The 14,312-nt window shown below is 42.8% G+C and overlaps 1 protein-coding gene across 1 annotated transcript in view; it reads right to left on the reverse strand.

Moving 5' to 3' along the window:
• Positions 1-13,241, reverse strand: part of MOCOS (molybdenum cofactor sulfurase) — a 1,002,829-nt gene extending 989,588 nt beyond the window's left edge. Inside the window, exon 1 of the mRNA XM_073630796.1 lies at positions 12,999-13,241. Coding sequence (XP_073486897.1) covers positions 12,999-13,146 — 148 coding nt within the window. The 5' untranslated portion in view covers positions 13,147-13,241. The remainder of the gene's footprint in view (positions 1-12,998) is intronic.
• Between the last annotated feature and the right edge of the window lie 1,071 nt (positions 13,242-14,312).

A 14,312-nucleotide genomic window follows, 5' to 3' on the forward strand; every position in this document is an offset into this window, starting at 1 on the left:
GCCCAGTGCCTGGCTACAATTTGTAACCTACAGGGAACCGCCATCAACAAAGCCATAGCTGGTCTTGGGGAAAGGCTTGTTCTCCCCTTTTTGTTATTTTAAATTTTGGACAACTAAGAGTCAGAGGCAATATGGCTATGCAACAGATGTCTGATTCCTTATTTTGCATTTCAATAACCCTGCACTGCGATTAAACTGTTGCACATCCCGAAAGAATCAAGAAAGTATTGGACACTTAATGAATAGCAAGAGAGTAACAGTGCCTGCAAACATAACCCCCTACCTCAGGTTTCTTCCCCACCTCAAAGAGGCAGGTCTCCCTTTTAAAACTTGCCGGCTTTGTTTTTCACCACTCCAGCACTCCATACGATCTCATTTAGGTGTTCAGCAGGCCTGGAATTACCTCCCGTGTATTTTTCACGAAACCCTATTTGGGTAGTTGATATAAGGGAGGGTTATACCCCTCTCAGGACACTTAAGCTCTTGCAAGTAGCCAAATAGATTAGGAGCAGATTCGGCTCCTTCTTTCTCTTTTTCTTTCTCTCTCCTTTTATTCTCATTCTTTAGCTTTTTCAGCTTCCCCTTCCTCTTACCCTTTTCCCCTCTTCCACTTCCCCTTTTTTATTCTCTCCTTTATACGGGCCCTTTCCACTCGTTATCTGGGAGTCGTACCGAGTTACACTCACTTCCAGTGAATATGCCCCCTGTGATGCAATCCTCAGCTCCTCTAACCCTCAAGGTCTATTCTTTAAATGCTAAAGGCCTCAATACCCCAGAGAAACAAAGTAGTGTCCTTACTGAGGCACATCGCCAAAGAGCTCAAGTGGTTTTCCTACAGGAAACCCACTTTAAATCAGGATCCATCCCCCGTCTATCCAATAGTCGCTTTCCGGAGGTTTACCATGCAACCTGTGCTGATTCCAAAACAAAGGGAGTTTCAATAGTACTCGCGAAGTCGTTCACCTTTCGCCTTACAGGCCAGTAAATAGATCCAGAGGGCAGATTCCTTTTTCTTAAGGGAATTTGGAAAGACAGACTGGTGACACTAGCTAATATCTACTGCCCCAACTCCAAACAGGTGACCTTTTTAAAAGAAACACTTTTGTGTCTCACAACGTTTCAATCAGGCTTACTTATTCTGGGGAGAGGGACTTTAACATGGCCCTAGACCCACTTCTTGACACCTCCACAGGCACCTCCTCACTTCTGTTTTCTGCCTTGAGACAAGTGAAATTCGCTCTAGCCTCCCTCACACTCCATGATACCTGGCGCACCTTAAATCCCAGGGGGAGGGACTATACGTTTTTTTTGTCCCCGCACACCCGCTACTCAAGGTTGGATTACCTTTTCATACACCAGGCAGACTTATCTTACCTCTATGACGCGACAATAGAGAACACGATACTCTCAGACCATCACCCGATAACTCTGACTTTACGTTTCCCTCAGAGGGAAACATCAACCAAAATTTGGAAACTGGATGCCTCCCTTCTTACAGACCCTGGGGACCTGGGGACTATTAAACAGACTATCAGTGACTACTTTCGCCAAAACGACACTCCAGATGTGTCACCCATGGTTCAATGGGAGGCACATAAGTGTGTTGTGCGAGGTCATCTTTTGGCCATTGCGGCAAGGAAAAAGAAGGAACGCCAAACCCCAATTCGAGATCTATCTAACAAAATAACCCTGCTGGAAGCGCAGCACAAATGTTCACTAGCAATTAATGTTGCGACAGAACTAGCTGAAACATGAGCACTCTTGTTAGATGAACTATTCAAAAGAGCTAGGAAACAGCAGACATTATCACAAAAACTATTTTATGAACAATGCAATAAACCTGGCAGACTTCTAGCAAGGTTTACGCAGAACAGAACTCTAGCCTCCACAGTTAACCGTGTAGTTGATACTCAGGGGGCGACTCATTCGAGAAATGAAGACATTGCTAAACAGTTCCGCATCTTTTATAGTAAACTATACGACTTGAAATCACATGAGAATAGAACTGCAGTTGAGGACACATGATTAGATCTAATGCAGGATTTCCTTAGCAAACATAGCCCTCGTGCGCTCTCTGCGTCGGACAGGCAAGCCTTGGAAGCACCGTTATCCTCAGAAGAATGGATTGCGGCCCTAAAAACCACAAAACCTGGTAAATGCCTGGGGCCGGATGGTTTCTCGGCCCAATACTATAAATGCTTTTCAGACATCCTAGCACCAGGCTTTCTTAAGGCCTTTAATGCATTATCTCGCACCCCGTGCACCTTAGGGAATCTGCTAGAGGCATATATTTCAGTAATACCTAAGGGGGATAAAGATCCTACTAATGTAGCCAATTACTGACCTATATCCCTTTTAAATGTAGACGTAAAGCTGTTCTCCAAGATCTTGGCAACCAAATTGTCCTATCATGTGCCAGCTTGGATGGGTTTGGACCAGGTCGGATTTGTTCCTGGAAGAGAAGCCAGGGACAATACCATTAAGGGTCTAAACCTACACCACTGGCTTACTTCGACCCGCAGAGGTTTCTTTCTGGCAATGGATGCGGAGAAGGCGTTTGACCGGGTGGCCTGGGATTACATGGACGCGGTCCTGGAAACTCTTGGCCTGGGAAGATGTATGCGAGCTTTCATTAGTGCTCTATACACCAATCCCACAGCCAGGGTGCGGGTCAATGGCCACTTGTCGGACGCCTTCCCCATCCACAATGGAACCAGACAGGGGTGCCCTTTTTCCCCCTGCTCTATATCCTTACTCTGGAACCCATATTGTGTTGTATTCTCGCAAATCCGAATATAAAAGGAATTGAAGTTCATCAACGAGAATACAAGTTAGCCGCCTTTGCAGATGACATTTTGCTCTTCCTTTCATCCCCAATGACATCCCTGCCTAATTTGCTGCCGGTCCTAGAACAGTTTAAAGCCATATCAAATCTAAAAATTAATTACTCAAAGTCTTTTGCACTAAATACCTCGCTATCACCTATTTGGGTATCCAACTCCCAGGTAGATTGAAAGACCTGTACGAAAAAAATTTCCTGTCAGAACTTAAAAACATACAACGAGACCTTCACAAATGGAAGGCCCCCACTGTTTCCTGGTTCGGTAGGGCCTCAATCCTTAAGATGACGGTGCTCCCCCGGATGCTATACAAAATGCAAACTATCCCGATCCATCTACCACCTTCCTTTTTTACATCCTACAGGAGGATGTGCAGGGTTTTTCTGTGGGGAACCAAAGCAGCTCGAATTGGATGGGCGAAGCTGGTCCTACCAAAATCTGGTGGTGGCATAGGTTTGCTGGATCTCCAGAGATACTGCTGGGCAGTCCACTTAGCCAGGGTGGTTGACTGGAGATTACATGCACGGTGCAAGGACTGAGTACTGCTTGAGCAGTTGATCTTGTCAGCGGAGCTTCGCTTAACCCCCTGGTTTTCCAAAAAATATCTAACACCTCCTTTACACACGCATCCGCTTATCGGGGCGACACTTCAGGCATTTGATAGGGCCTGTAATACTCACGCAGTGTCGGACAAAGACTGTGCGATCACCCCTATTAAGGGTAATCCTGACTTTCTCCCAGGGCTGGCCAAAGGTTTTTTAACACTGGAGTGGCCATACGCAGAAATGCAGGCTAAACACTTTTACTCGAGGGGAAGGTTTCTCAGGCAAGGAGAGCTGGCCGCGTTGTCCAACACTAAATCTTTCCCCTTATGGGCCTATATGCAACTTAAACACTATCTGGACAATGCAGCTAGCAGAGATAGCTTCACAAAAGCCTCCTACTGTTTTTGAGTCCACCTCCATGTTCAAGGAACCATATGCCTCTTTGCGCTCGGAGCACGGGTTCTGGGAGACTGAGCTGGGCATGGAGATCAAGGACATCAGTTGGGACAGTGTACACCTATACATTCATAAAGGCTCTTTGAATGTCCATACTAAGGAAAATGGGTACAAAATTAAAACAAGATGGTACAAGACCCCAGAAGTACTCCACAAATTTATACCGACAGTCTCTGATCGATGCTGGAGATGTGAACAGGAACTGGGCACCTTTCTTCATATATGGTGGAAGTGCCCAATGATCCAGCCTTACTGGCGAAAGGTGCACGACATTACGACTGCAATCTCCTCTCACTCATTATAATTCTCGCCAGCACAGTACCTCCTTCACCTTTCCAAAATATCTTCAAAAAGATACTATAAGTCATTGGCGATGCACTTGATCAATGCAGCCAGGTTCTGCCTGCCAGTTCATTGGCGGCCTAAATCCCCCCCTTCAATGAAAGAATGGGCATCACGCATTAATCAAATAGCTATGATGGAGGAGCTGATACACATTACTCAAGACAGGATTTCCAGGTTTACAGCAACATGGGCTAATTGGTTTGAATTTCGATCCTTTCAGCAATATCAGGAGCTAATACGAAATTCTACCTAATTCATCCCATATTATTTTTGACACGCCTTGATGATACATCACACAAGCATTCTGAACTGGGGGTCTCAGGTGGCACGTCCGGTAGCGACTGGAAAGGGTAGCCGGTGGTTTCCCACCCCATCTCCTAATAGGACTTCATACTCACCCCCTTTCTTTCCTTTTCTTTTCCTTTCTTATCTTTTTTTCTTTTCTGTTTCTCTCTAATCTCCTTTTTCTTTCCTCCTCCTTATCTAAGGTAACAGATGGGGGGGTATGGGGTGTTGTGGGCGGTCTCAGTGGTCTGCCCGTTCTCCCATCTCCCCCATATCATATCATATGCAATAAACAGGAATGGGGTTGGAATGGCCGGGGGGACTCTGTGGCCCCGGTTGCTCTAATGTGGTTAGAGAGATATTAATGCCAGCAATGGAAATGCTCGGATTCCCTCAATGGTAACATAGGTCTACATATGTCAGGCACTTAAAATGCATTTGATGTAGGAATTATGACAAAGGCATGGTCTTTGATATATAGAGATATTTTGCAATGTTGTTTATACCCTGTTTTACTATGTAGGTATCTCGTTGATGATACCTTCTGTATTACTGTTTGAAAACTTTAATAAAATCTTTATGAAAAAAAAAATGTACATCAACTTAAGTGCACTTAGCATGTACTTATTGGAAGTTATCTCTGCTGCAAATAATGCCAACTGCCAACAAGTGATTACATTTTTTAGTAGCAAAGAGATTTAATTGCTCATGTAGCCCTAGCCTAATACACTAGTAGATTTTCAGACAAGAAAATTTGTACGAAAATTCTTTGTACATTTGTTGAATGGATGAATGTTGGTTGAACATTTCACTTGCTTTTAACATTCAATTTTAAAATGAGTGTCATTTCTGAACTAAAACTACATACACTGTCTGAAAATTTGTTTGATCAAGAAATGTTTTCCCATTCTGCTCCTTCGAATTTTCCCATCACAAACGAGCGTTGATTTGACCCACGTATGTTGTAATGTGTCTGTGTTGAACACACCAGTACAATAAAGCTGGGGCTAAAAGGCAAAAAAGAAGTGAATGCACCACCGCAATACCATAGACATTACTTTATTATTAAAATCCATTAAGATACTCATAAAAGTAAAAGAATTACAGGTACAGGCTAATTCCAAATGCAGGGTCTCTTCACACCTCCATGATCTGGAATACAAAGACCTCTTCAGTAGACTACAGTAAGGGCAAGTTTTAGGACGCAGTTTAAAAAGACTAGCCCTCTTCTCCAGAACCCTCTTCCTCACAAAAACCATTGGCTTCCACTTCTGTAATGTTGGAGTGCACATCAAATAGTTTTCACATGCTAGCAACAAGGCGGGACAAAGGGACTGCTAAATGGGAATTTTTCACTCAGCCTTCTACAGGGGCCGAAATGGCCTACAATTATGACAATAAAAGTAATAAACATTTTATAAAGCTGCACAGTTTTTTTTTTATATATATCTACTTCGACTGCACAGGCTGTTTTCTGGAAAGGTGAACTTAGCCTCCAAAGTGATTGTAAACCCATATAATTTTTTTTTTAAAACAACACTCGTCATACTTATCTGCTCTATGTAATGGTTTTGCACAGAGCAGCCACAATCATCCTCCTCTCTGGTCCCCCACCAGCGCTCCTGGCTCCCCCCCCCCCCCACCGAGTGCCTACTATAGAAAGCCACTTGGTATGAGGGCACTCGTATGGGCTTGAGTAAATAGATACCCAACATGTCAAGCCTTGGAATTGGGTGTGCCTGTGAAACATCGGTATCCTAAATTTTCTATGGGTGATGCTTTATACGCACCTACAGGTCATCAGTTTAGAGTTAACCATGAATAGTGGATGCAGAATTATTGTTCTCACTCCAGCATGCATGGCAATATGTAACAAGTCTAATGCAATTTAATGCCATTAAAGTTTTCATGTGTAAGGCTCCATTCACACCTAAGCGTACTGCTGCGACACCTACTGCACCACTTTTTTTTATAGCAGTTTTTTAATGTTTTTTGGAGCGGCACCATTCATTTGAATAGGCCTTACTCCGCTCCAAAAATGCGCCAAAGAAGCTCATTTACCAAATTTTGGCACAGTGCCAAGCACGTTTGGTGTTGCATCTTTGCAGCGATTTTAGCGTGTTTTGTCGCACGACAATTGCGGCAAAATCACACCACGTTTGGGGTGCCATTAGGAAATAATGGCATCACAAACGTGTCCCATGTTTTGCCGCTATTCTGCTAATCACGGGCAGATTCCAGTATGCTCAGGTGTGAATGGAGCTTAAGTGCCCCTGATGTATGTGAGGGCGGAGGGGCTTGAATTTTTTTTGGGGGGGGTGGGATTTTAAGTGCTTGGGTATAACTTTTTCCACTAAACTTCATATCATATGTGATACTTTTTGTGGCAGGTTCTCATTAATAAGACATCAGGTGTCCAAAAGACCCCTGATGTCTCACTTGCCTTTCACTAAAGCAAGTGGCATGCAGATCGCACTCCATTAATTATGTTATATTCTCCAACCACAGTGGCTGGGGATAGTGACAGCCGGATCAAGAAGTGACATTTTACAAGCAACTTCTGGGATCTTACTAGGTAGAGAGATCAGCAAATGGACGTTACCTGGTTTCCTTCCCCACTACCCAGCAGAAACTGCCATGCTGGTCCGGGGACCAGCATGGCAGCACAGAGCCCGGTGAAAATGACAAAGTTGCACACTGGTAAGGGGAACATTCCCTGGGTATATGGAAGCAAATGCTTCCATCTGTCAGCCAGCTTCTCAGAGTTACTTACTCCTGGCTGCTGTAACATACGTTGGTGACAGCGAAAGGGTTAAGGCATCACTTATGTTCAATTGTGGGTACTGTGTTTTTTTTAAATATGTTTACTGTTTATTTGATTCAACGTTATCTTTTAACTTTTAACAAATGATTATGTATTATATTGTGTTTGTGCACCCTAAAATTCATTTAAGTGTATTTTTTTTACCAAAAATATAGATTTTATAAAAAGCAACACAATTATCGTGTCAAATAAATATTTGAAACTACCACCATTTTATTCCAAAGGGTCTCTGCTTTCAGAAAACCTAGAACATTTTGGGGTGTTTAAGTAATTTTGAGGCCTTAAATGGTGCATTTTAACATGTGCAAACATTTTTTAAATAATTGAAGCAATGCAAGTGTTAAACCTATTTTTTTTTTATTTCAAGATTTGCTTTAATTCTCAATCTCTTGCCGACAGTGTAAACATATATATGCGGCTGCAGGTAGAGGTGGGCCAGAACATAGGCATCCACAGCGGCCTGAGGTTGTGTTCTTAGAGTGCACTTACAGTCCACTGATATACAGTATCTCACAAAACTGAGTACACCCCTCACATTTTTGTAAATATTTTATTATATCTTTTCATGTGACAACACTGAAGAAATGACATTTTGCTACAATGTAAAGTAGTGAGTATACAGCTTGTATAACAGTGTAAATTTGCTGTCCCCTCAAAATAACTCAACAAAGTCATTAATATCTAAACCACTGGCAACAAAAGTGAGTACACCTCTAAGTGAAAATGTCCAAATTGGGCCCAATTAGCTATTTTCCCTCACAGGCATAGGCGTGCGCAGGGGGTGTGCCGGGTGTGCCCAGGCACACCCTAATCACTCCGTGCGGTGCATATTCCCCCTGCTGATGTTTCACCAAAACCACCCAATGGGGCTCCTAAAAAAAAATTGTAAAAAATAATACAAAAATAGAATAATAAATAACTACTGACACCAACCTCTGCAATACTAACAAGTCCATGTTTTAATACATTTTAAATGTTTTTTTTACATTTATTTATAAGAGTGTGTGTGTATATTTTACACATACATACATGCACGCATGCACACGTGTTTGAGCTTTGGGGTGCACACCCTAATGCAATAGGCGCACACCTATGCTCACCGGTGTCATGTGACTTGTTAGCCTCGGTTCACACTGGGACGACTTGTCAGGTGACCTAGTTGCCTGACAAGTAGCGTCCTGTTCTGTGCAATGGAACCATTCTAATCGGAGCGACGCAAGTCGCTCCGACTTGGAAAAAGGTTCCCGTACTACTTTGGGGGCGACTTGCATTGACTTCTATACAGAAGTCGTTTTGCAAGTCGCCGCTGAGTTGTGTCCTGGGTCGCCTGAGGCAGTCGCGCTGCAAATCGTGTTGCCTCAGTATGAACCGACCCTTAGTGTTACAAGGTCTCAGGTGTGAATCGGGAGCAGGTGTGTTAAATTTGGTGTTATAGCTCTCACTCTCTGATACTGGTCACTGGAAGTTCAACATAACACCTCATGGCAAAGAACTCTCAGGATCTGAAAAAAGAATTGTTGCTCTATTTAAAGATGGCCTAGGCTATAAGAAGCTTACCAAGACCCTGAAACTGAGCTGCAGCATGGTGGCCAAGACCATACAGCTGTTTAACAGGACAGGTTCCACTCAGAACCGGCCTCACTATGGTCAACCAAAGATGCTGAGTGCTCGTGCTCAGCGTCATATCCAGAGGTTGTCTTTGGGAAATAGACATATGAGTGCTGCCAGAATTGCTGCAGAGGCTGAAGGGGTGGGGGGTCAGCCTGTCAGTGCTCGGACCATACGCCGCACACTGGAACAAATTGGTCTGCATGGCTGTCATCTCAGAAGAAAGCCTCTTCTAAAGACGATGCACAAGAAAGCCCGCAAACACTTTGCTGAAGACAAGCAGACTGATGACATGGATTACTGGAACCATGTCCTGTGGTCTGATGAGACCAAAATAAACTGTTTTGGTTCCGATCGTGTCAAGCGTGTGTGGCGACAACCAGGTGCGGAATACAAAGACAAGTGTGTCTTGCCTACAGTCTAGCATGGTGGTGGTGGAGTATCATGGTCTGGGGCTGCATGAGTGCTGCCGACACTGGGGAGCTACAGTTCATTGAGGGAACCTTAAATGCCGTCATATACTGTGACATCCTGAAGTCGATCATGATCCCCTCCCTTCGCAGACTGGGCCACAGGGCAGTATTCCAACATGATAACCACCCAAAACACACCTCCAAGACGACCACTGCCTTGCTAAAGAAGCTGAGGGTAAAGGTGATGGACTGGCCAAGCATGTGTCCAGACCTAAACCCTATTGAGCATCTCTGGGGCACCCTCAAATGGCAAGGTCTCTAACATCCACCAGCCTTGTGATGTCGTCATGGAGGAGTGGAAGAGGACCCCAGTAGCAACCTGTGAAGCTCTGGTTAACTTCATGCCCAAGAGGGTTAAGGCAGTACTGGAAAATAATGGTGGCCACAAAATGTTTTTGACACTTTGGGATTAATCTGGACATTTTCACTTAGGGGTGTACTCACTTTTGTTGCCGGCGGTTTAGACATGAATAGCTGTGTGTTGAGTTATTTTGAGGGAACAGCATTGTAGCAAAGTGTCATTTCAGTGTTGTCACATGAAAAGATATAATAAAATATTTACAAAAATGTGAGGGATGTACTAACTTTTGTGAGATACTATAGATGTCACCAACAACTCTCGTTCTTGGCTTCTGAACAGGAGCCCATCATGTGATACAGAAGTCACTTAAAGGGCTGCTGGGAAGTGGCGTGAAGGGGCTAATTGTCTGTCTGTGTACATGTATTTCAAAATCGCCATACACAATTCGATTCCTCTATCCAATCTATGTGCATTTAACATTTATCGAATCTGCAAACAATCAAATAGCATTAACTTCCCATCCAATCATTTTAGACTGAATTTTGATCATAATAAATCAAACGGAATTGATTGGCCAGAATGGAATAGTATTGATTATTTTGCATCAGTTAGCAACGAGGTACTTGCTCATGAAAAAGATCGTATTATGAGATTACATGATGCAAACAGAGATGCGATGATGTTTTATAAATGTAAGTTATGACCATATCTTAACTCCTAATACCTCCCTGTGCGTGTTATATTGATTAAATGAGCTGTCAACTTTAGACCTATTATTTGTGTGTATGGCCACCATTCGTATAAATTTCTGCAGGACAACCCAAGTAGAGATGGGCTCCGGCGTGTTCAAAATCCCACATGCCCAACCCCACCAGGTCTGCAGTTGCACAGATCGAGAAATGTCTCACTGCCTGTAATTAGCATTGAACAATGTCAGCTTCCTGGCAGGATCTGGCATGTAGGATTTCACGCCCGATCTCCAAACCCAAGTAAGAGACACAGCAAGGGCCTATTTACACTACGTGTAGTTACCTGCATATTTCCTCCCTGGATAAACACACTAGGGTTGTACCAATACCACTTTTTTAAGACCGAGTACAAGTACCAATACTTTTTTTTTCCAAGTACTCGCTGATACCGATTACCAATACTTTTTTTTTAATGTTATGTGACAGTTTTCAAAGCACAATACAGATTTGGTGGCACTGATATGCAGCACTGATGAGCACTGATAGGTGGCACTGATTAAGCAACACTGATGAGCACTGATAGGATTAGGTGGCTCTAATATGCAGCACTGACTGATGGCTGGCACTAATAGATGGCACTGACAGATGTCTGGCACTGATAGATGGCACTTATGGGCATTGGGCACAGATAGGTGGCACTTATGGGCGGGCACTGAAATGCAGCCAGCAATAAATGACATGAGAGGAAAGGCTGTCTGCGACACCCATCTTGGTACTCCTTGCACTCGGCCGCATAAAAGCAGCAGCAGACATGTTTTTACACCCAGCCCAAACTATATGGGCTGGGTGTAACAAGAAGTCCGCTGCTGGCTTACTGTGGCTGAGTGCAGGGTGTACCAAGATGGGCGTCAGGACACTTCCCTTGTTTCGCCCGCTGACTTCCAGTTGAACCGCCTCTCCCAGGTATTAGATTAGGCATCGAGAGCATTTGTGCGAGTACAAGTACTCGCACAAATGCTCGGTATATGTCCCGATACTGATACTAGTATCGGGACAACCCTAGAACACACATAACTGAAATAGCACATAGAAAACAATAGTTATTCACACTACAATGCTGAGTTTATATGTGTTCCAGAGATGTGCGATAAAATGCAATACTGTTTGCATTGTATCGCACAGAATTGTGCATAAATGTGTGTAAGCCCTGGTTCACATTGATGCAATTTGGCATGCGATTTGACATGTCAAATCGCATGCCAAATCAGCAGCAATTGCCTGCAACGGCAGTGTCCGAATCGGTGTGACCCCACATTTACGGTGCCGCACCGATTCCCAAAAGTAGTTTCTGTACTACTTTTGGCAATTTCAGGGTGCGATTTCTATTGACATTTGTGCAGGAACCCACACAGATGTCTCTGAAATCGCCCCTGAAGTCGGAACTGACACGCGGGAATGAAACCAAGGCTAAAGGTGCATAAATGCACCTCACTGCAATGCACCTCTCACCCACAACAATAGAGGAAACATGCTTTAATAGAAAAAGAAAACTATGCAGAAAAATGCATAGAAACGCACAGATGTCTATTGAAATCACCCCCCGCGCGAAATCGGCAAATGTAGTGCAGGAACTACTTTTGGGAATAGGTACGGTGCCACAAAGTCGACGTTGCACCGATTCGCGATTGGCGGCAATAGGTTGCGATTTGGCATTCGATTTGACATGTCAAATCGCATGTCAAAATCGGCCCAATATGAATGGGGGGCTAAGGCTAACCTTCTTACTCGGTGCTCAGGGACTTGGATCATTTCCTTGCCTTACATGTTTTGAAAGTGACATCATTGTGGAAGGTTCTACCTTTATCAATTATGACAACACTAAGAAATGTATTATCTGACAAGTCAATCAACATTTGTAATATATTTGATTGAATGCTTGTGTGGCCACAAAAATATTGTACACTGGATAACTATCCAATTAGACATTTTTTGAAAACAGGATATGTTCCTAAACAATTGAAATTTAAAGTGAATCATCACATCCCTAAACCTCATCGAGATGGAGATTTCATGCTTGAAAAAAAAATAAAAAATTAAGAATGACATTTCTTTATATATACCTATAATGAAGTGGGTGTAATGAATTGTTTCTTTTCATTTGAATTGTCTCTTTTGCATGATTTTAGTGTTTTTGATTTTGGTTACAGCTATAAAATGTTTTGCAGTTAAAGCCTATGCTTAGTTGAACTTTTTTTTCCCCAAATAAGCGTCCCTAATATGTAAATGCACAGAAACGCATGTGACTGCAGGCTAAAGAGGTGTTTTTATAGCTGCATATGTGCATTATGGTGTGAACAGGCCCTTAAAATAATTGGCCTGTCCACTTGTAAAACAATGCAGCAAGCCTGCAAATATTGTATACAGTATATATATATCTATATATAGATATCTATATATATATAGAAATATAGATACACACACACACACATACTGTATACACACTCAAACGTCCTTTGGACAGATCAATGTTTTCTACATGTGCAGCATGTCAGAACACTTGTTATCAGTATAATCTGACTAGTTGGGTGAGTTTTTGAGCTTCTCTAATTACCTTTAGTATGAGAAATCTTACCTCCAATCCTGCTGAACTCCCTCTTTCTCATGTCATTGATGGTGCCTCCATAGCCATAGTCCTCTGCATAGAGTTCCTGGAAGTTAGAGAAGGAGAGGAGATCTTCCAGTGTCATGTTGTCACTGTTGTTTGTCAGTTTGCTCTCCATGTGAAAGTATCACGAAGTGTGTAAATAATAAACTGCTGGGTTAATATATGTGTCTGGGAAGCAGGAAGGGAATAACACTGAGTGGGCGGGGTTACAATGACAGGAGCATGGCACAACTTGGACAACTACATGAATTCTATAGGGAGAGGGAGTAGGAGTGGGCTGGATCGGGGCGGGGTTACGAGGGGGTTTGGGGCGGGGTTGATAGACGTTATGAAATGAAGTGGAAGTTGCTGTGACTTTGTAATCAGTTCAGTTCGGTGGTGTATTATGTGAGACTTGTTATACTAGAACCTTCTAGTATATGGGAATTGTACAGTCCATTCAAGAGGCTTGTACACTTCAGTATGAACAGGAAATTGTGCCTAGTGCTTTTATCATTTGGAATAGAGAACTGTAGCTCACATGGAAAGACTGCTAATGTGTTTGTGATACATAGAATATCGAGCAATGTGGACACCAAAATTCCCAAGCATAATATAATATCTATATACTTGTAATTTAAAGAAATGCCACAAACTATTTGATCAAAAGGTAGGGACTGGTATCATCGCCCATAATGGTTTGATATTGAGACAAAATACATGGGGCTGGCCCAAACATGCCCCTGGTAGAATGGAGGAAATAGGACTATCTTGGTACCCAAGGATTAGGCAGGAATTATATGAAAAATAACATTTTATTAATAGAAGAACATGATTAAAACAATTTACAAAAAACTATATACAATCAAGAGTTACAACCGTACATTGTTCATACAAGAGGATTCAAGAAGTCGATGAACCCCAAAGCAGTAAAAAAGAATCAGACAGTGCAAAACCAATACTAACAGTATGCAGCTGAACACTGAAAGTCAATATAAAACAATAGTTCAGTCAAACACAGATAAAAAAGCAGTGCAGCGCTCAGATGAAACTACTACTAAAACACAGAACAACAGAAAGTCTCAGAGTGTGAAGATTCTTGAAGCAAAAAGTTGTTATCAGCTGATAAACCAACAGGAAGAAAGAAGACTCCATGATAGTAAACAGGGTGCTTGAAAACAGTATTAACCACTGTGCATCCACTTCAGTGTTGTCCACCACCAGCGGCCTGTACCTCTGGTGGTGGACAACACTGAAGTGGATGCACAGTGGTTAATACTGTTTTCAAGCACCCTGTTCACC

The sequence above is a fragment of the Aquarana catesbeiana genome, linkage group LG05 (genome assembly GCF_042186555.1).
Source record: "Aquarana catesbeiana isolate 2022-GZ linkage group LG05, ASM4218655v1, whole genome shotgun sequence".
NCBI lineage: Eukaryota > Metazoa > Chordata > Amphibia > Anura > Ranidae > Aquarana > Aquarana catesbeiana.